Genomic DNA, 21,269 nt, shown 5'->3' with positions numbered 1-21,269 from the left:
ACCATGAGTCATGGCCGCTGCATTGCCATGGCCGCGACTCACTTACTCATGACTCGATGTGTCGGATCAATTCACAGGGCGGGATGTGATGCAGCGCCTGGTTTTGATTGGAGCGGCAGGTGGATGAGGTCACGTGAATATATCGTGCCGCCTTTTGTCGCGTCATATTTTCGGCTGCCGACGCCCACCCAAAAGTACTTATAAGCACTGCTGTTTCACCTCCATCCCCCCATTATTCAAAGGCGCCGTCGAAATATTGCTGTCACCGAATATGGCTCAAGATGAACTAGAAGAAATCAACGGAATTAAACCGAACATCTGGCTAGTTGACGGCGAAGAGCATGAGGTCCAATTACCCCCAAGGTAAATCGGAGCGTATTGATTTGTCACTCATTAAGCTGAACATCACACCAGTAAATCAAAGTACAAGGTCAAGCATACTTTTGACCACTTTTATTGGTGCGTTTTCATGGTTTCCCTGCGTGGTCATCCGTTGACGCTATGTGTTAGTACATGCCCGGTACTAGATTTTATCGTTTTCTTGTGGAGCTATTATTCTCATGTTTTTCCAACGATTTCATAGGCGTGGAGAAACCAGGTTCATTTGACGAGCCTCTTCATGAATTGAGCTAATGTAACACCGTAGTCGGGAACCCCTGTCAACGCTAGAACTTGCAAGCACATCAAGTCGTTGTTGGGAGAGGAATATGAAGAGGCACGCATTTCCCTGAAGAATGTTAACGGTGCACCAGCCAAAAGCAGCAAGCCCAAGGCAAAGGCGACGACTAGTCGAACGAAATCGGGGTCAAAGCGCAAGAGAACTGACGACGACGAGGAAAATGATAATGATATGGGAAAGTCCTCTAAGCAAACAGTTGCGGCGAAACCGAAATCCAAGCGTTCAAAGGTCGAATCAAAGCTAGAGGAAGCTCCACTTGCAGATTCAAGCGACGGCCAAACTAGTGATCAATTAGCGGAGATCAATGGCATAAAACCACAGGTATACCTTCGAGATGGAGAGGAGCGTGAAGTTGGGTCAGCCACCAGGTAGGATACCTGCCTTGGTTTGAAAAACACAATCAGACGAAACTTTACAGCAGAACCAAATACAAGGTCAAGCGAACCATGGACCATTATTATTGGTGCGACGCTCTTCGCGAACACCTATTTATGCGTTGCTAATGGCGCCTACTCTCTCTAGTACATGCCCGGTACGTTGCGAAGTTTTCTCATAACCCCAAATGCCAACCTTCTCCTTAATTAAGGCATGGAGGAACCAGGTATGTTCTTATATCCTGCCTGTCTCGTACAACACTGACTTCTTGTTAGTCTCGAATTGCCGTCGACTCTCGTACTTGCAAACACATAAAGTCCCTTCTTGGTGACACGTACGAGGAAGCGCGCCTCCAACGTAGGATATCGGATTCATCTGAAGCGAAGGGCGACAAACCGGCTTCTAAATCCAAACCAGCTTCTATTTCCGAACCTTCATCTAAGCCGCCATCCAAGATCGCGTCAACGACCACATCAAAACCTATGTCAAACTCAAAGGAAGCAATAAACCTTTCGGCCGTGGAGGAAGACATTGAAATGAATGACATTGAGGACGGGAAAAAGGAAGAAAATGGTGACGCTCAAATTGAAGAAGACATTAAAGATGTCGAAGGCGTCGATGAACTTCTGGAAATAAATGGCGTCAAACCGAAGGTTCTCATGAAGGATGGTGACGAACGTGAGGTTAGCTCTCAATCCAAGTAAGCGTTCACTAGTTGGGTGGTATTGCGTGAGAACGGCTCCTCACCTGAATCCAGTCCCAAGTCCAAGTATAAAGTTAAGCGTACTTGGGACCATTATTATTGGTAAGTGCTCCTTAGCTCAGCATGGTTTCTAAGTTGACAAATGCCATCAGTTCTTGCCCGGTACGATGCCCCATTTTCTTTCATCGTTTGTACTCAGAAATTCATCACGGTGCAATCAGGCATGGAGAAACCAGGTACTGTTCCCTCGCGTCATTACTGCAACCCGAAGCCTGAATATGATACGTCAGGGCGGTGCTCCGGTTAATGCACGGACTTGCAAGCATTTAAAGGGTTTGCTGGGCGAGGAATACGAAAATGCTCGCCTGTTCTTGAAAAACCCAGATGGGCCTCAGCCAAAAGTGAAATCTCGAGGCAAAGGGAAGGCCAAAGCAACTGGTCAAGGCGAAGGTGACGACCATGGCGATGGTAAATCTGTTCCTCAGCTTCTTTTGGCTAATAAATGGGACCTGGACAATGGAATCGATCCTACGGGATGGTGGATCTCGGAAAAGTTGGACGGAGTTAGGTTTGTACTGATCTTTGTACGTCGTTTGCCTAAGGAGTAATGGCGTTCCTTGTAGGACCTACTTTGACGGGAAACAAATGATCAGTCGCTTGGGAAATCCCTTCACACCACCTCAATGGTTCTTAGATAGTGAGTAAATAACGTGTTTGAACTCTCCTTAGTTGCTTATCCCGTGGTGTCTTTCAGAGCTTCCTAAAGATGTTACTCTCGATGGAGAGCTTTGGGGTGGACGTGGGGAATTCCAGTCCACCGTTTCCGTCGTGAAAACCCTGAACTCACCACATTGGAAGACCATAAAATTCCAAGTAAGGATAACTTAATCACTTACTTCCTGCGGTACACTGACAATCTCATTTAAGATCTTTGACATTCCATCCCGCGGCGAGGAACCTTTTGAAGCGCGGCTTTCCTATCTTGAAAGACTCTTCGGTGCTGAAGGATCACACAAGGATGAGCAAATAGTTGTAGTGTCTCAAACGCAAGCTACAGACCGGCAGCATGTCTTGGACCAGCTCAAATATGTTGAGTCGCTTGGTGGAGAAGGTCTGATGTTGCGAAAACCCGAGTCGTGCGTACTTGTTCAAGTGTCGTTCGACTGCGCCACTAATTCGATTGAAAGTCTGTATGAAGGATATCGGTCAGCTACGCTTTTAAAAATCAAAGTGAGTTATCAATATATCTGATTGCCTCATCCTCTCATCCACTCCTCTCCAGACATTTTACGATGCCGAGGCTATCGTGACTGGTTACATCGACGGTAAGGGTAAACACGCAGGCGCAACCGGAGCTCTCAAGTGTAGAATGGCATCGGGAAAGGTACGTCGTTTTCCCTTGTATTCCGCTAGTTTCAGCAGAGCAAGCTGTTTACTTTATTCCTGCAACAGACTTTCAGCGTTGGTTCAGGTTTGAGCGATAAGCAACGAAAAAGCCCTCCGAAGATCGGCTCAATTATAGTATATCGCTTCCAGGAGCTGACCAAAGATGGAGTGCCGAGGTTCGTAACGTTCTAACACTATCTTCAAATGACCTTGAGTTACTTAATCTATCTTCAAGGTTTCCTACTTTTGTTGGGATTGCTGCTGATAAAGATCAACCGAAAGATGCTGAAATACCGGAGCATAGGTTGGATGGCGTAAAGGCAGATGCCTGATGACTGGAAACTTCTTAAAAGTATACAAAGCTTGGTTAGTAAATTAGTAGCCGAATGGTATTTAAGCTGGAATGCGTATTTGTTATCGAAGTTGATAGCGTGAAAGTTGAGGAGGGTTGAGAAAGAAACTTGAGATGGTTAACTTGTGCAAAACCTATCGGAACGTATTTGTCTAACCATTTACCGTGACGCTCATTCTCTGTACTACAGTAGTAGTCTAAGAAACAATCAACAAGTCTCGGATCCACTACGTGTTAGAATAAATGCCACTAGGCACCATCAAAGCCATTTGGATTTCGAGTTCGCTCAATGACCATATAGTGCCACTTAATTTCGTCCATAACATTTCGCATGTATGACTTAGCGACCATCCCACCACTTCGGCGAGGCCTGCTCTAATAGCAATCTGATGCGATATTATACTCTCCGTGGATCATCAATCAACCTAGGCCCTATCAGAGAAAAAGCATATTAGCGTCCTAATATCAGTTTCGCTTGCGTGAGTGAGAGCCATAATAACAAGGTGAGGTGTGATAACCCCCACAACGGATCAAATATAAACATTAAATGTTTAAATCATGATGGATCCTGAGGCCTGAGATATCAATGACATCGAATACCTTAAAACTCGTGTTTCGAGAAACGCAGAAGAAAATCGGTAACAATAGATGAACGTCAAGAATACAAATGGAGGTCAATACCAAAGCAAACTGAGAACCGAAATGCATGAATTGGAATGTACTTGAAGAATGCACTAAAAAATAAAATCAACTACTGATGAAAGCTGAGGGGAAATCCTCCGAAATCAGTCCCCACATAAAGCAGGTACTTGACCTCGACGAGACGTAGTAGGCTGACGATAGCACAGTAAACTTGAGTCGACATTACTCATACCACGATGACAAGACCATATCTTTCGGGTCTATTAGGTTGATCGACACTGGGCCCTTCACAATGCATTCAATCCAGCGATCCAGTTTCGATTCCAATAACTGCAACGTACCGCATCAGAACCCGAATTTATTTCGTCAATAGGATTATGAAGTTGGCTTGATTGGCTAGTCGAGGCAACCGCGCTTCCACCGCCCAAACCAATTGGCTTAACAGTCCTTTCAAGGGCCCGTCCGCGCTCTGTTTCAGTAACACCGACTAGGCGAAGGTTCAGTACCGCGGCTGGCCTGACCGTTTCACGCTCCTCTGAGGCTGAACGCCGTCTATCAGAAACGGAATGAGAGCGTGAAGAAGGATGATAAGTGTATGTGAAGGCATCCTCCCGAGGATTTTCTTGATCGAGATGCCGGTCAGAAAGCTCGCTGGAGTCATTCGGATGTTCAAAATAATCGAGACCGCCATAGCCAACAGAGTTTGATCTCGAAACACTTCCTAATGAATCGTGTAATACACGATGATGAAGGTTGAAGGGGAGTCTAGAGCTGAGATTAACCATTTTGCTGTTTCAAATCACGCTGAGTTTCCAAAAGCTCATATAACAAAAGACGCCCCTCACCCTTCCATATTCCGAACTATAGTACCCATTCGTTCTCTATACGTAAAATCTTGAGTCTGCAGAGGTTGTGGTCTATGCATCTGAGGCTTGAGATTTGAAAGAACCTCCTAGAATGAAGAGAAAACTGCTGACGGCGACGTTGGTATCTGGAATTGCAGTAGTCTCTCCTGTTCATCGCGTGTTCCTTGAGGTTTTCTGGTTCTGCAACAACAAAAGGTTTCGAGGACGAAGGAGAACATGGTAATCATTTCGGGACAAATGCCAGCGGACTGACATAAGGCATTATTTGTACCTGTATACATTGCTTCGACGCTGTTCTCATACTTTCAACGTTTTGTTTTTCGAACGTCACGCTGCCAGTAAAACTATCGCTTCCAAGGTGCCTCCTGTTTAAAATCATCCTCCAAGTTTCACTTTGGGCCTGATCTAGCTTCGAAACACCCAACCCGACTAGGTTGTCGCTTTAGTCTTCACACCTATCACCTGACTTTACGAAGCACAGTGAATTCTTCGTTCTCAACACGCAGGCTTCTTCATCTACGGCAAATGTGCTACACCGCGATTGTGGACCTTCTTGTGGACCTCGGAATTCACAGGACAGCTCGAGCTGGTAGCCCCCCTGATTCAATCACTACTATCGAGCCCGCTCATTTACCAAAGATCCCGGCCTCTGATTACAGTCCGCTGGTCAAGGAAATCCGCTTAGTCCGCAGTAACATCATCGAAAAATGAGTGTACGATCATTAGCCCGCTCTCCATAGTGAGGCAGCTGGCCATTTCTGGAACAATATATCTCTGCGAATTCAGCGAACTTTGACTTCAACTGGCAGTGGGTTTTTTTGTTTACTCTTTTTTTCTTATTAAAATAAATAGGAATTGATATGCGGCATCTGAACACCGTCAAACGGTAGATTTTGCTCTTTACTCTATATCGTTGCCGCGCTTTGTCTTCCTTTTTGTTCGGAGTGGCGCTCGATCCAAAGAAGCATAAACGAACCAAATCTCGAAGTCATATCGACTAGCCTTCCCCTTGTGCCTTGTTGAAACTTTGGTCGAAAATGCTTCTTTTTTAGCCCGGTCTATAGAGCACAGCCAAGTAGAGCCTAGTAAACCGAGTTTACAGCATTAACCCTGCAATAGCCCTGGGATCCATCGAACTGATGATCATGATTGAATATCCAGGCTTGAAAGCAAATCGGAACATGCAATAAGATGCAATATGTATGTACATGGTGCATCAATGGTGCATTCTCTTCTTGATGGGATAAATCAATTCATTGTCGGTCATCACCGCCAACGAACAATACAAATTCTCGATCATTTTGCCAAGTGCACATTCAGTTCACCTGACGATGTCATCATGTGGTCAAAGTCCTGCAACGTTGACAATTGTGGAGATCAATACAGAGAAGGCCTCCCTCAATTCATTCAATTACGGTCAATGCGCTCCAAGGACCTTATTCCGCTTGCAGGTGTAGTTTGAATTACTTTCCCCCTTCAGGGTCATTGTCCCGTCCTGAGGAATCTGTCCTTATGACTCATGCCGAACATCGGAGATATGCAGGTCAAGTCATCGAGTTTGATTAACGTAGCGTACCTCCATTCAAAAGGGCTGAAAAACCCCTTTTCTTTGATGCTCCAAATTTTGGTCCTCAAAATTCGGTCCACGGTCCCGCTTTCGCGAGTGGGTTGGCTCGTACTAATGGGGAACTGCTATTTCATTGGCAAGGGGATGCAAGTCCATAAAGTTGTTGCAGCCATCTTCAATCCGATTGGACGACTTCTCATCGCAGCCTAGAAATACAAAATATTATCCTCGACTTCATCTTCCTCGAGACGTAGCTGAGTTGTTGAATTGTACTAGATTTTAGGAACAATCAACATCAATAATCATCTAACTAAAATCTTTGTGGCGATCGTTCCAAACCTTGATTAGATCCTCTATGGCAGACTGCTGATTTTGGGATGATACTATGTTGCATAGTTCTAGTAAACCGTAGAGATCCGTGATATTGTGGAGAAAAATCAGGATTCAATAGTAAAATACAAAATGAGCCAGGACGTACTTATTAGGCGGCCCCCGCGCCTCAGCAAATGAACACTAACATAGGATGTCTGCTGAAGACTTGAAATCCGGAAAGTTTTCAAAATTGGATAACTAGTCTCATTTCCATGTCTTTCTTCCCCGGAGTCAGATTCACCGTGTCCAACGTTTATGGTTCGTAACTTCCCGAGAAGACGTCAAAGTGACGAACGGAAGGCGCAAGGCCAAAATAAAACAGGTATTTAATACTCTAAAATCCTAAATAAATTGCAGTAGAACTTGGAGGAAGAGACGCATTGGGGTTGACTGTCAATCACAATGTTTCAACTTTATACGTGTGTGGAAAGTGAACTAGAGTCTTAAAGAAGAGAAAGTTGAGCATTGTCTCTATCATAGAATGGGCAAGTTCATCTGAGACACCCGGGGTAAATGTACATAACAAAAGAAAAAGAAGAGAACAGCGACGTTCAGATGGGCTCCAGGTAGGACGACCAGCAGGGTCAACAAGTTCTTCATCACGAACTGGTATCCCTACGAGATTATACGATAACAGAACATTGGATCTTGCCAAGACGGCCAGCACTGGTAGTATATGAAACGCAGTAATATCTAATCCCTACCATCTGGGAGGGGTGGAGTACTGGGCCTCTTCCAGACCAAATTATGGAACGAGTCAGTCGTTCAGAAATCGGCTGGGGTACAATCCGATTTAGGTGTCGGGTTCTCCGATAAGATTTCCTGATGCACCGGAAAAATATATCTGGTTTCTAATCCAGCGAGAACTCAGTACCAGTACTCAGTACTATACTCATCCACCTGTCCGGCAAAACGATCAATTGATCATTTCATTAGCATCCGCTTTCCAGATTACGGTTTCGAAGGAAGGTCGTGTAAACAATACGTCACGGAAGGGGTGTGGAAGCTATCAAGTTCTATATAATCAGGATACTCGAGTCCAAACGTATGTCCTCAAGATTACATTATACAAAGTCCTATGTAACTTTCCAGCTTAACAAGCCAAAGATCGGAATCTAAATTTTCTCAATCTATCATCCTTCTGGCATGATCCATTTTCGTAAATATACTATTAATGATCGTTGCTGAACAGTCTTAGTAGGATTTTTGGCAGTTCTCTTCGACTGGGTACCAACGTTACAGGGCTATCCTGTTATGTATTCATTCTTTGATCAAGCTGATCCTTCAAAAGATCACAATTTGGGAGTGACGTATCATTTATTTGATGGCTAATGGGACAAGGATGGTTCCCGCACATGAACACTACATTGACAAGATGCTGTTACTTTCATATTCTTGTACTAAATAATACACTTGAGACGTGGTATATACGCATTAGTATCGTACGCTACCTAGGTCACTTTCAAACAAAAATATTATTATGGTATCGGCAAAAAGAATGGTTAATTTAGATTGGGCACAACGAAAGAAGATAGCCAAAATAATTTGTAATATTTGTTTACCGCGATTCTAGGGAGACTTAACCCCAGAAGACGACGCGTGCTTGGTACGGGGTTTAATCTTCTTGCGTTTCAAAGTGAGCGGTCGGTCCTTGCCGCGTAGCCTCGCGTATACACCACAAGCGTTACAAAGCTGAGCCCCCGTTTTGCTCCGTCGCCAAACCGAAGTTCGATGTGTATGACAATGGCTACACTCGGGCCCGTTGTAATTTTGATCTTCTTCTTCGCTTTCTTCGTCTTCTTGGTCGGCGTCGATAAGTTCTCTGGGTCGGTGTCTATGACGCTGTTGTAGATAAAGTCCACAAGCGTTACATAGGGGTTTAAGAGTCGTAGGTTCTCGACGCCACAACGGGGTCGAGGTCGCATTACAATGAGAGCATTTTTTTCCCCCGGCTGAAGCATCGACGCTGCCCCGACGAGATGAAGGAGGTGATACGCTGGACTGTGGTGAGATGTGGCGAGAGGACGCGGATGGGGAAGGTGAGGGAGACGAAATGGGGGATATCTGATAACCTCGGGTTGATTGGATCGGAGGAAGATCAGTTGCGACGGAGTAAGCGGGCGAATTGGTGGCATTAGTGTAGAGTAAGTCGTCGAGGGACTGGGGTCCGAAAGATGAAACGCGTAAATCACCATTCTGCCAATGTGACATCGCAGTAGTGCCAGTGCCAACTCTGAGATTGGACATGTCCGAGTGATGCTCAGACCACTGGTTCCACTCCGGTGTAGAGTGATGCGTTATGTGTCGATAAGTATTGTCAGGGTATATTGTACTGGAAGCTGTGGTGGGAGGAAGCGCTGAGGGGTGAACGGATTGAGGAGAGATAGACGGCGACCATTCTTGCTGTTCGAAAGAGTGTACAGTGCTTCTTTCGGACGAAGCATAGTAATGGTTTCGGCTGTTAGCTGCATGAGAGTTCGATGCGAATGCATTCGACTGGCTCATATTCTTGGGTACATTGTTCACGTAACCGTTGGTGGCGCTTGTACCATACCGGGCGTGACCAGAGTTATCTATGATGAGTTGTCAACACATGAGTGAGATTATCGAAACTTTTGGTATGTACCTTGCCAGGAACTCGCGAGGTCCATGCTTGGATGGTCAAGTTGGTGGGGTGGAATCGACGAAGTGTAGGACGCCACTGGACTAGAAGTGTGCATTTGATGTTGCCTATTATTCAGGCCACACATAAGATTAGCTGACGGATTATAAGCTGCTAGCATTGTTGCGGTGAATGAGATCGTGAAGGAGGAAGAGGGGTGCTTTTATACAGTACCTGGAGTCAAGGGTGTGGAAATCCTATGCAGTACGGGATCTGAAGATCCAAACAAAGAGCAACTGATGACCAGACGAGGATACCGACCAATTCGCTTATTTGCACAAGTAGGGAGACTCGAGTGCGAAATTCGCACCGCCGCAACCAACGGGGAAAAGACTTGGTTTGAGTTGCGCGCAAGCATCAAAAGGGCCTATCTGTCAATAAATAACTGATTGGGGATAGGCATTCCGGCCGGTTCAAGATCCAAGATTGATGGACTCTAAGTAGATACTGACGTAAACCGACTTGAACGGAGTCTACTCACCTTGAAACCAACTCCTTCCAGCAGTCCAACTGACCAACCAAACTGGGTGCAAAATAAGTTCGAAAATTGAAGTGTAGGTCCTTTAGCCCATGCTGCTCTGGGTAAGCTAAAGCTAATCGTGTCATTCAAGCCTGGGCACCACAGCAGACCCGAGCGGGAGCCATCGGTGTGAGCCGATGAGCGACAAAAACAAACAGAACGCACATCTTGGCAACACGCATCATTCAATAGGAACGTGGAAATCTGTTGTCACCTCGTGCACAAAGCCGATCGGCATCCTAAATTTGGAACCTTCCGATTACCCTCGAAATCGCTGCCTCTGATTTACGAAGAATGTATGGTTTGTTTAATCCCGGAGTTGTAAATAATAACCGGAGAATCAACCCACCCTGTCCGTTTATCGCGCAATCAAACGAACCTTAGGGAAAAAGTCTGCCCCAAGGCCCGACATTCGAGTGTGCTCGAGTTGATCAGAGTCCACAATTTTGCCATGCAAAGAATTACGGAACGAGAAGTCAGTTCAGGATAGCCAGCGTGGTGTATATTACGGCAGATTTAGAGGCTTGAAACGCGCAACATTTGCTACCAGTCAATCATGACATGACGTCGACAGGATGGGTCTATTTGCATCTGATTGGATTTCCAAGTCCAGAAATGTTAGAGAGAGCAAACGGCATAACTCGTCTGACCATCAGGAAAGCCCTCTCCGTTTTGTGGTGATGCAACAGTTACAAGATTGACAGCGGTGAGTACAACCCGAGCAGGAAGCCCTATGTGAGCGTTTCCGTACGCGTCCTAGATCAGTTTAGATCTAACTTGCACGAAAGCAGCCGAAATACATTGAAACTGGTCAGCCAATATATATACATATCATCAATCATCCATAATCCACTAAGACTGCAGATTCCAGCCAAGATTCCAGCGCAAATTCCGATTTCACCCACTTCGTTTACTTCCTGCATCCCGTTGCGGCAAATCAAATGAAATTCTATTTTGAGAATTTAGAAACTTGAAGTGCGAGTCAATTCACAGCCTCATAGTCATTTTGACAGTTGTACTCAGTAGATACTCTCCCTGAACTAGATTTCGCTAATATGGTGGCTTCTGAGGAGGCGATGCAAGTCCAAGTAGTCTTGTTTCATGTGAAAGCAACGGAAGCTCTAACTATGAAACCATGTCCTATGTGGGCCCTGTGGGGACTATGACGATTGACGAACAGGATAAGAATTTAGGCCATCAACATGAATTGTCGAAGGAAAGGCTGTTTTGAAATAAAGATTGAACGGCGGCCCCCACCCGACCATTCGGATATTTCTGGTCGCTCCATAGCAGCCATTAGAAACATGAAAAATCGTTAGAAGGCGATGGCTAACGAGCACCTGCGTTCCAGAAATTAAACGCGGCTTCGGTCGGGAACATAAAGATGAGCAGCCTCATGTGAGCTCGAGAGGATGAGGTTAGTGTCACGTGACTTGTCACGTTTAGAGTCGTTAGCGCTTTGGGCTGTTTCGTCACCGACATGAACACTCGCCACCGGTTTTTCCCCTAATCCTTGCGTTTAGAATCTCACTTCACGGAGTCTCTTTTAGTTGATAATATATTCTCTCAATATCATGGCTTTTCTGACTCGATTGTTTATCAAGGTCAGTGTATATATGTATTCTTCCCTTTCAGCGACTGAAAGACCAGCAGAAGAAAGATGATGATTTCGAGACTGTCCTGGCTTCGCTGGCCAGTGATATTCACAAACGTCAGGTCAAGTTGTCGGAGATGCGGTTGCGCGAGAAGCGTTCCACCTTACTGGCTACACTTTACACTCTCCTCATTTGGCTGGTCTACACGAGTCTTTGGTACTTGAATGTGCTGCCTTCGTTATTTCCACCGACGGGTGGTCATTCCAGTATGTTCGAGAAGGTGGTTCGTGGTGTACCAGCCTTTATCGGTCCCATCATGTGAGTACAATGTCCCCCTTCGTTTGACCTAAACTTAACTCCTTCAGAATTCTTTTCAACAGAAGGATAGTACAAGTTTGGTACACAAGGAAAGCGGATGCGGAAGGTATTGCTTAAGCCAGCTATAGTTCAATTGTTTGTTCATCCCTTGACAGAAAAAACACTTCAAAATTTGATGAGACAACGTCGTTCGAAAGTCGAGGAAATCAAGAAGAAGACCAATTTTAATTCCATGGTCAAATTATTTCAGGAATACGATGAACCCTCTACAGGCACTACAAGCGCCACGCCACTTCGGCGACATGTCCTACACAATCAAGGACCGACTACACCTCAACCGCGTCCCGCCGTTGGTCCTATCAGTCAACCTCAAACGCCGGTAACAACAGCATTACAAGCCCAGCTGACACGTAAGGAGTGCAATCTATCATAGCTACTTGTCCATCTAAAAGAACACTAGCTGTGCTTAGTCCTCAACCAATGGCTCCTCCTCGGAGGCGTTGGTACGATAAGATCGCCGATGCATTACTTGGAGATGATGATCATGAGGTTGGCTCGCCGAGCTCTCGTTATGCCCTGATCTGCGAGAGGTGTTTCACTCATAACGGACTCATAAAGGAGTCAATGTGGGAAGACGCCCGTAAGTCTCTCTATCTACTTTAATTGCTATCAGTTTTTTTATTATTCCTTAATAGAATTTATTTGCCGCAATCCGAATTGCAATCATTTGAATCGTTCAGCTCGATCAAAACGAACCGATCCAAATACAAACGTCCCTTCTCAGTATAATACACCTTCACCTCGCCCATCAGACCGACACTCGCCATCCGCTTCACCTTCTTCGCAACAGCATCCAACTTCCTTTGCACCCAAGGTGACGCCAACCGACGGCTCGGACCCTGATGCGCCGACAGTTGATTCGATTGATGCCGGAGTAATGGAAGTGGACGCTTGATGTATCTTCTCACATTCCTCGACAATGTAGCCGTCTGGGACAAACCCGATTAGTTTTTAACCTAGTTCATCCATCTTCCGAAGTCATCGCTTTCAGAATTAAATCGAGTATACCCGTTCACCATCAATCACCCAGAAGTGTGAGCACCCTTACTTCAATGCAGTTTACTAACTTCCGACCATTTGGCGGTCATATCCATTATCCTGGTCGTTAATTGATCGTCGTGTGATGTCCTCTTCGCATTAATTGGTAGACTTCTAGCTAAAAGTTTTCTTGCAATACGAGGTTCAATCCGGCCCGCAGCACAGCGGAAGTAAGGCGACTCCGACTGAGTTCTCACGCGCGGCCCGCTCCCGGTCCACGCCACATCGAAATTGGGGTTGTCTGTACTTTCAGCCCCTTCTGTCGACATTAGAGGCATGAGATCACCTGAAAGGCTGAAACACCGATCGTACCCCTTGAAAGCTGTTCAAGGCGGAACCGTTGAACAGTGACACTAGGGCTGCATTAGGGTGGTTGCCACTTCATCATTCAGAGAAGACTGAGAATGGTGGACAATCGGAACCTGGACGTTCAAATCCGTATGGAAACGCGGAGATTTCAGCGAACCAGACCCTGACCGAGTTGGAATCATTGAAGTGGGCAGGTTCGGTCATCAATGGTTTTTTCGGGAACAGATTGACGGAGTATGCTCATAGCCACGCAAGGGCGCCTGTCATGTCCTTCATTGTCATATTCCTTCGACAGAATATGGGCAGTATGAACCGTGGATTCCAGCAAGCTCAACCTCATGGCACATGTCAGATGGTCTCCATATCAGTGAAAGGGAGTGTTCGTGTGTTTTTTTTTGATCAGACAGTTGCACTTCCCAATCATGCCAGACTATGGTTTCCCACTCAATGCCAAGATCATCTAACCAAAATCTTGTTCCTGCCCATTCTTGTGGATTCTCGTCGGAGCGCGAAGTCAAAAAACATGTTTTGTGGGCCGAGGTAACTCTAAACGTCGAAACTTCAATGATGCCATTCGTCCTTAAATCCGATATTGCGAAAACATACAAAACTTCTATAGCGACGTTGACGTTTGATCTGTAAGTGGAGCCAGAACAAATGATAGAATACCTAGATGAGCACGGGATACCATCATGAAGTCAAATTGAGATGGTAGAGATGATGCTTTTCTCAGTTCCTGGATATATGAACCCGATACAAACGGGTTGATCCTTGATAAGTTTGAAGTTCAGTGAGTGACTTGTCGGGCCTGCTCTGGGTACTGTTAGGTACTGTTACTACTCAAATCTGCAAATTATTGGACGACGTTTGACTCTGGTCGGGTATTCAAGAAGAGTTGGCACGGCGAGCGAAAGAGATAGACTCCGACATTGCCACCCTTTCCCTTTCCGAGTTTTAAAGATAAGAGAGGAAAGTGCACTCTTATTGTTTCGTCAGCATTGATGCAAAAGCTCGAAACACCCAAGCCTAACCTGGGGAGAATATAAGGAGAAGCATTCTCGGTTCCCGATAGTCCCAAGTATACTATGTCGGATTGACAGATAGACAGCTACAGAGCATGTGAACGGTTGTATCCTCGGGAAATCCAATCCGTACAAACCGACCATTGCGATTGTGAAGATGACTGAGGTCATATGCGTGCCAGCTGGGATGACAGAAACGAAGGCCAAACAAATATAATTCAAAAATAAGATGACGTGCCACCACTCTCCTACTTCCAAATATGAGCCCTTGGCACGGACTCAGTCGCAGATTTAAACTTACAGAGCAGAGCCGATGGCTCAACTCACAGTACTGGCCGTCGCACAATTCTTGGCAAATTATATTTGACATTTTATATTCCAATGGCGAACAGAAAGACTGCGAATGACAGGATGACATCAATGGTAAGAGCGACTTCGAACTCTGGTCACTTATTCATAGACAAATAGGGTAGCCCCGCATTTCTGATTAGTTCAGAGCGTGGGCCGATAGGATTGTTCATTTGCGAGAGGAATAATTTTCCTCCCTATAGGTCATAGAGCCAGAACGAGGTAGCTGGCTCGCGTACTTTGTATAGGTAATAACAAAATTTCCAATCAAACGTAGATGTTTTTTCCCCATAAGAGAGGGTCGAGTTCGGAAAACAATTGAAATGATGGCGTTGAACTGATGGCTTATATGAAGCTGAGAAGGAGTCGCGACTGAGGCCCGGGCCTCGGCTGATCAATGACGCTTAAATTTGAATCAGCAGAAGCTGCGTCGATTCCAATAAGGCCAAATTCTACTACGAGGCGAGCATACACAAATAGAATTTCAGTACTCCTCGACGGGGCCTCTTTTTGGTTTTAAAAATGATGCCTCGGTGATGCTAGCCTAATCACTGTGGATGCAAATGCGCTTTGTCAACGGAGAATTTAGATTAATTAATTGGAATGTTGATTTATTTATAGTAGTCTCCATGAGCGGCGGCTCCAAGTGAATTGTTAATTCTCATGATATTACTGCGTCCGCGCCTGGATGTTATTAGGTTTCAAATGACGATCCTCAGTGTCCGACTCGATCTAGGTAATTATTAGGGTGATTGCATGAATCAAATGTCATATTTTTTTTTGAAGAATTGTTACAAGACATGGATGCTGAGATCGCTGAGAGACTAGCAACGCTGATCCACCCACATACAAGACAGGGGTGTAATTAAGCGTGTGAATTCTATGACGGCGAGCAGCTGTTAAGGCGGTTACTATTACCCCGATAAGCCATGACGCTGAGGAAGGATCCGCGGTTGCTCGTCGATTACTGTTTTTCCCAAGCTGTCCGTCGAGATCCACCGCTCACCACGGCGTTTGATAATTGCCAAGTGGAGAACTTTCAATCTTATTGGAAGAAAAACATAAAAAGAAACATTCAAAGCAAGAAAGAATAACGCTAGAAACAAGGAATTAAAGCTCCGATCTTCTCGAGAATCGAAGTCTGACAGTTTGCCAGTCAAAAACCCACAACACATCTGTCGTTCACTCTATGGCCATGTAGTGGATTGTGTCACTCGCAGTGCATGATTAAAGTGGAACTGTGGAGAGCAAGCATGCGTGCCCGCTCTGTTTCTGATTGACAGGTGGGTAAGAACTCCAGCTTAATGAAAGCCTGAAACACAGTACACTGGTAAACCAAAACTGCGGTGTACGAGACGTTTTGTAAACCAGTTCCGCGTGGTGAACATGTGCCTTTTCCCCCGCCCGTGTGACCAATTCAATGAAAACCTGGAATGTAATTGGTTAGAATGCGGGGCATAACAGTAGGCGGTCCTTATTGGCAAGTGCAAGGGAGTGGCAGTGGGCGGAACCGAAAATGACCGTCATTCGCCCATGTGATGAACTTTGCCTGTTAGTATCATCATCTGAGTCAATGATGCTGAAGGACGCCAATATCCTGGTACATTGTGAGTGGATAACAAAATCGGCACGAAGCTGAGATCTTGACTTACATAATTGGTTGGATTAACGGACCGTCGTGTGGGGAAAGCCATCAAAGAAGATCGTCAATTGAAGGGGAATACCAAAGACCAAAGATGAACTGGTTTGTTATGTTCATAGCCGGTTTAACGGCGATACCGTAGGTCAAATGGGTCTTTGACGTATTTCGGGAAGAGAGAATGTTGCAAGGGTAACCAAAGCCCTTAACTTCTTCCCATCATCATGATAATTGATTGGCTTCTGAACGAGGATCACCGATGGATGTCATTTTCGGGTTCTCACACTGCAGAGTACTTCGATACAAGTGGGAAATGGGCGAAAGAGTGGTTCGTTTGATATGTTAATCCTATACAGGCCCCAGGGCGCTTCCAAGCATCATTTCGAAGGCAACTTCACGAACAATGGATCTCACCGGATAGGATGCTTTCAACTTGAAACTTGGATACAAGAAAATCTAGCTCTGGCTTGGCTGGCGGGTCCGAGGAGTGGCGGCCACGAAAAGATACGATCTTACCTCTAACCTTGCCCTTAGAGCATACTGTAACTGGAGATTATGAAATATGATGGAGATGAGACGATGCCAAAATGCCACAAGGACACAGCCCGCTGCGTCTGCCCTCAAGACTGAAGGGTTAGTGTCGATACCGTACCTGTGCTGTAGTAAGGTAACTAGGTGGTAACTGTACAGCCTTGGGCGCTTGACAGGCAGGGTCCAAAATGAGTCACACGTGTTCCTCTGAGGGCCTTTCAAGAGCATTTAACAGCAAATGTCGGTGGGGCGCGTGTAAAGCGCGTGGTTTTCCAACTTGACGTTGATAGAAAGCGACATAAAACATTAGAAAGGGACATCTACAAACAAAACAAAATGACAGAAGACGGCAAGTATCGTACCTCGCCTCTAGGAAACAGCGGTGAGTAGGCTTCTTTCTGGTCACACTGTTTCTTCAGGTATACAGCAAATATGTGCAGGAAAACATAGCTGATTGACCTCCTGCGGAAAGTAAGAATTTGGATGTTAGTAGAGTATTCTTTCAGCTAGTGTCGGGAACAAGTTGATCCTTAAGCACTGCAACTTGGCCTGGTTGAGCTGGAACGTAAGACGGCGGGAGATGCCTGCACCGGAATATAGAGCCCTTCTGTGTGAGGCGATGATCATAGTTGGCAGAAACGAATTGTGGATGCCAATGACTCAGAGAGGATGAGAACAGTTGTACAGGACCTGGTTTCGGATATTAATCATGGGTTGTTCCTGTGGTATGAAGTTGGGAGATAACTTACGCAATGTTTCATCCGCCTCTCCACCTCTAATTTTCGCGACCTCTATGCAGACAATCAAAGAGGCAGTGAGGACTGCAGGAACGTTGCAATGCCGGTTGCAGAGAGACTTTATAGAGACGTCTGCCTTTCATAAAAAGCAACCAATTATTACCTCCCACGTAATCTCGTTATGTGTCGTAGAAAGGAAGACGTGATAAACAGGGTTGATGTGAAGATTAGACAAAATCGGAAAGTCAGCCGCACCCGGAAAATTGGTGGGAGGAGAGGGACATTGAATTCCTGACTGCAAAATGTTAACATTATGGTCCACAAGAAGCCATGAAAATATTTAGAGACTATTCTTTCGTCGGTAACGATTGCAATTATGATATATCTGTATTGTTGGAACTTTCTTCTGTTGTCACTTCTAATGCTTTCGCTTTTCGTTCTCGCTTTTTTGCGCGTGCTTTAGCAGACTTGGACAGCTTCCGCCGCGATGGTGGCTGGTATCTGATCCGAGCGTTGTGTTGATGTCAACTTAAAATAAAAAGCGCAACATACGTGGCAGGTTTTTCGAGTTCGGGTATCTTTTCCAAAGAGAGGGTGATCCGAAGGTAAGGAGTTTGCTTAAGTTTGATGCTGAAAGTGGTCAACACTTCATCTAATCGTCAAAAATGGTACGACGCACTGGTTTTTGCCTTCCAAAGCATAGGCAATCTGTTGATCGCGACTTTGCGGGGTGCCTTCGCTCTCACCATACCCAAGGTCTTCAAGAGTACCGAGTTGGTTATATTGGTGTAGCCCAACAAGTCGCTTAGAATGTTTCTCGTGCAGACGTTTTAGAAATTCGCGTTTGATGATCTCAACGACCGATATCAAGCGGGGTATGATCGAAGTAACATTGTGAAGATCGTTATTTGCTTGATCCGGGGGATCGCGAGGAAGGGTGTGGAACACAAGCGGCCTAGAGTCATATTTCTGACATAGATATATTCTTAGTTTTGGACCTGGGGCAAGGAACACATACGCTCACCTCAAAGAAATCCAGTGCAAAAGACACGAAAGACTTTATCTTACCACTTGAGGTGATCCGGATTTCTTTGCGTCCAGTTTCGTCGTCGTCCATGACCAAGTTCCAGAGTCACGTGTGACATGCTGTACAGTCGTCCCGCCGCCATGGTAGAGTTTCGGGACACGACTGTATTTTTCTTATCGCGAAGGTTTGTTCATTCTTGGTGATTTATCGAAGGTTATTCAATGTTGTTCTGTTGATTTTCCACTGGAGCCCCCGTCTTCTTTTCCAACAAGCACTTCATTCCATCAGTGCCTCCACGTTCAAGTTTCGTAACATCATCCTTAAATATCCAATGTCTAAACTCCTTTAAGACGACATCACAACGTGTTCTGCACGCTGTCATGGCGCATCATGTTTCGTGTATAGTCTCACCTCCATTCTGCCATCCTGAGCACTATGCAACGAGGCAATTTGCGTACTTGCGGTAAGCGGCCCCGTACCGAGTTCTTTGCTCATTTGTTTTACCGACTCTTGTAGGTAACCTGCAACGTGTTGCCCTGGGGGGCATGCATTCAGGGTGGGACCTCCGCGATATGAATGCAAGAATTTGATCGCCTCGATGCAACCTCCTGGCTAGGCCTTGATATATAGCACTGGGGCGTGGCACTTGGTCCGCAAGATCCATCCTTTTTTCCTCAACCTCACCGACATCGGTGACATTCATCCTTACTACAAAGAGTCCTTAGCATGAGCAGTCCAAGTCCAAAGCCCAAGTGGACTGGTCGTTTGAACAATGCCGTACGCAGGAGCTCTACAATGCTCTCTTTCGGCCGAAATTCTTCTTCTTCTCGACCATCCTCAATCCAAGGTGACCGCGAGCGCGATTCTTTCGACAATGCCTCCATCACAAGGCAGAAGCTAGATACTACGCAAGCAACTCTGGCTCCCCCGGCAGCCGCGAACCATGTCGTTAGTCCTGTCAATGAATCGCCTGCAAGGGAGATGGCTGCGGAGGCTGAGGCTGTTGGACCATCTCCCCTGGGTCAAGCAATACAGACCACAGGTTCGGAACAAGCAGATGCGACGAGTCCTATGGGCTACGTTCCTCCCCCACTTGTGGATTCCTCTATCGGTAATCCTGGAGCATTTACGGACCAGACGGACGAGCTTCCTCAGCCTCTTGCTGTGTCAGACCCCTTTATGCCTCCGAAAGCAAGTTCCGTCAAGGGTCCACCATCATCCTACGCACCCTCAGTCCACGATATTCCTGCCTCTGTCCCAGTTTCGAAGTCCCACGGTCAAGAGCCCCCGACAGAACCCGAGTCCGAGCCTTCAGCTCCTCGTGATGTCCCTTTAGTTCCAACTCCTCCACCACAGGTTATTCCTACTGGTGACGTTCCTGTGGCAGCTGATGTACCCGCATCTATTCCCGAACCTGAAATCGCTTTGGTACCTTCCGCTTCAGAGCCAGCTCAAATTTACGTGCCGGAACGTCCATCCACACCCCTCGAGAAGCCAGATTCTGCCTCATCGTACTTCGATCCTTCAAGATCTCAAACCTCAGGGCATGACATCTCTCACACTGTCGAAGTCAATCCGGTTTCGATTCCGGTTCTGCCTCCCGTGCCAGAATCCGGTCGTAGTGTTCTTCCAATTCCTGTCGATATTACTGGGAACCATCCCATGCCCGTTCCAGTTCATGAACAAAGTTCAGTCCCTAGCGTAGACGGCGAGAATGTGCCATTGCGCGAACCCATCTTCCGAGTCTTGCCGGTCAATGAGCTGAGGTCTGTAGAGGAGAATTGGGGACAGGGTCATCGTGATGAGCCTGAGACTAATGGTAGCGCTCATCATGATATTCCAAGCATCAGGTGCGTATTTTCACCCTACACCCGTTGGCAGGTTCTCATTCGATTACCAGGAGCAATGGTTACTCTGACCCGTTTTCTCCCCCGATTGCCCCGAGGATCACTGTGTCGGACGTGAATGTGCGTGAGATGCCCAGGTAGGTTGAACACTATTTCTGCCAGTTTAACTCCATTTACTTATTTGTAGTCCACATACATCTGAACCTACTACTGTGGAAAGGCACGATGATGACCCGTTCAAAGTAGAATTTCCTCATGCAGTCCCTCTATATCAATCGCCTCCTTCAACTCATCTGAGCCGTCATCATCTTGAAGCCAAGTATGTGTAGAGTACACCTACATTGGGAAAAACTAACCATTTCGTCCAGTGAAACGCAACCTCTCCTCGGAACTTCCAAAGGACAATCCTACTTAGAACCATCACCGACGGCCCGCAACACTCAGGTTAACGTCAGTCCGCTTAATGCTGGCAGCATCAACTCTTGGACTCCTCAAGCAGTCACGTCGTTTCCGAAGCTACACGATCTCGGCTGGATTGAGTACCATCTACCCGATGGCACTTTCTATTATGTTCACCCAACGCATCGCGTCACTACTGATGTCAACTTGCGTTTTGAGAAAGTCTTGAACGGGGTGACAGCGTTCTTGGAAAATTTGAAGGATAATGTTCCCAC

The 21,269-nt window shown here is 46.1% G+C and overlaps 6 protein-coding genes across 6 annotated transcripts; 3 read left to right on the top strand and 3 right to left on the bottom strand.

Annotated features, from left to right (window-relative positions):
• Window positions 1-271: 271 nt before the first annotated feature.
• AGABI2DRAFT_122838 (hypothetical protein) lies at window positions 272-3,475 on the top strand (the record flags this gene model as incomplete). Its single annotated transcript, XM_006456903.1, has 20 exons — window positions 272-363; window positions 415-459; window positions 511-520; window positions 584-598; window positions 647-1,035; window positions 1,098-1,142; window positions 1,202-1,211; window positions 1,266-1,280; window positions 1,330-1,754; window positions 1,812-1,859; window positions 1,910-1,919; window positions 1,979-1,993; window positions 2,048-2,325; window positions 2,381-2,454; window positions 2,512-2,630; window positions 2,685-2,893; window positions 2,945-2,987; window positions 3,040-3,141; window positions 3,210-3,319; window positions 3,379-3,475. 20 exons carry the CDS (start codon window positions 272-274, stop codon window positions 3,473-3,475), a joined length of 2,151 nt encoding a protein of 716 aa, XP_006456966.1.
• Window positions 3,476-4,113: 638 nt separating this feature from the next.
• On the bottom strand, window positions 4,114-5,204 carry AGABI2DRAFT_188734 (hypothetical protein). The gene is made up of 4 exons (XM_006456902.1): window positions 5,115-5,204; window positions 4,983-5,054; window positions 4,479-4,926; window positions 4,114-4,422 (listed from the first exon to the last, which is right to left on the bottom strand). The coding sequence occupies exons 2-4, from the start codon at window positions 5,009-5,011 to the stop codon at window positions 4,360-4,362; spliced, it is 540 nt and encodes a 179-aa protein (XP_006456965.1). The 5' UTR covers window positions 5,012-5,054; window positions 5,115-5,204; the 3' UTR covers window positions 4,114-4,359.
• Window positions 5,205-8,511: 3,307 nt separating this feature from the next.
• AGABI2DRAFT_122836 (hypothetical protein) lies at window positions 8,512-9,725 on the bottom strand (the record flags this gene model as incomplete). Its single annotated transcript, XM_006456901.1, has 2 exons — window positions 8,512-9,515; window positions 9,569-9,725. 2 exons carry the CDS (start codon window positions 9,723-9,725, stop codon window positions 8,512-8,514), a joined length of 1,161 nt encoding a protein of 386 aa, XP_006456964.1.
• A 1,874-nt stretch (window positions 9,726-11,599) lies between these two features.
• AGABI2DRAFT_212194 (hypothetical protein) lies at window positions 11,600-13,117 on the top strand. The gene is made up of 6 exons (XM_006456900.1): window positions 11,600-11,728; window positions 11,778-12,037; window positions 12,085-12,143; window positions 12,193-12,447; window positions 12,498-12,677; window positions 12,733-13,117. Exons 1-6 carry the CDS (start codon window positions 11,699-11,701, stop codon window positions 12,990-12,992), a joined length of 1,044 nt encoding a protein of 347 aa, XP_006456963.1. The 5' UTR covers window positions 11,600-11,698; the 3' UTR covers window positions 12,993-13,117.
• Window positions 13,118-17,989: 4,872 nt separating this feature from the next.
• On the bottom strand, window positions 17,990-18,838 carry AGABI2DRAFT_212192 (hypothetical protein; the record flags this gene model as incomplete). Its single annotated transcript, XM_006456899.1, has 4 exons — window positions 17,990-18,222; window positions 18,274-18,351; window positions 18,401-18,690; window positions 18,746-18,838. The coding sequence occupies 4 exons, from the start codon at window positions 18,836-18,838 to the stop codon at window positions 18,096-18,098; spliced, it is 588 nt and encodes a 195-aa protein (XP_006456962.1). The 3' UTR covers window positions 17,990-18,095.
• A 493-nt stretch (window positions 18,839-19,331) lies between these two features.
• On the top strand, window positions 19,332-21,139 carry AGABI2DRAFT_229201 (hypothetical protein; the record flags this gene model as incomplete). Its single annotated transcript, XM_006456898.1, has 4 exons — window positions 19,332-20,598; window positions 20,649-20,732; window positions 20,783-20,914; window positions 20,964-21,139. Coding segments are annotated over exons 1-4 (1,515 nt in total), but the record flags the coding sequence as incomplete, so codon positions are not given.
• Window positions 21,140-21,269: the final 130 nt, after the last annotated feature.

The sequence above is a fragment of the Agaricus bisporus genome, assembly GCF_000300575.1.
Source record: "Agaricus bisporus var. bisporus H97 unplaced genomic scaffold AGABI2scaffold_14, whole genome shotgun sequence".
In the NCBI taxonomy this organism is placed as follows: Eukaryota; Fungi; Basidiomycota; class Agaricomycetes; order Agaricales; family Agaricaceae; genus Agaricus; species Agaricus bisporus.
The sequence above is the reverse complement of the archived record's forward strand: the minus strand, read 5'-3'. Positions and strand labels throughout refer to the sequence as shown.

What these genes read in the sequence shown, in the direction of transcription:
- AGABI2DRAFT_188734 (XM_006456902.1), bottom strand. Translation starts at nt 5,011, where the DNA reads ATGGGTACTATAGTTCGGAATATGGAAGG. An exon ending in ATAGTTCGGAATATGGAAGG is followed by an intron (nt 4,927 to 4,982) that starts GTGAGGGGCGTC and finishes GATTTGAAACAG; the next exon opens with CAAAATGGTTAATCTCAGCT. An exon ending in TAAATTCGGGTTCTGATGCG is followed by an intron (nt 4,423 to 4,478) that starts GTACGTTGCAGT and finishes TGCATTGTGAAG; the next exon opens with GGCCCAGTGTCGATCAACCT.
- AGABI2DRAFT_212194 (XM_006456900.1), top strand. Translation starts at nt 11,699, where the DNA reads ATGGCTTTTCTGACTCGATTGTTTATCAAG. An exon ending in ATTACAAGCCCAGCTGACAC is followed by an intron (nt 12,448 to 12,497) that starts GTAAGGAGTGCA and finishes AAAGAACACTAG; the next exon opens with CTGTGCTTAGTCCTCAACCA. An exon ending in GTCAATGTGGGAAGACGCCC is followed by an intron (nt 12,678 to 12,732) that starts GTAAGTCTCTCT and finishes ATTCCTTAATAG; the next exon opens with AATTTATTTGCCGCAATCCG.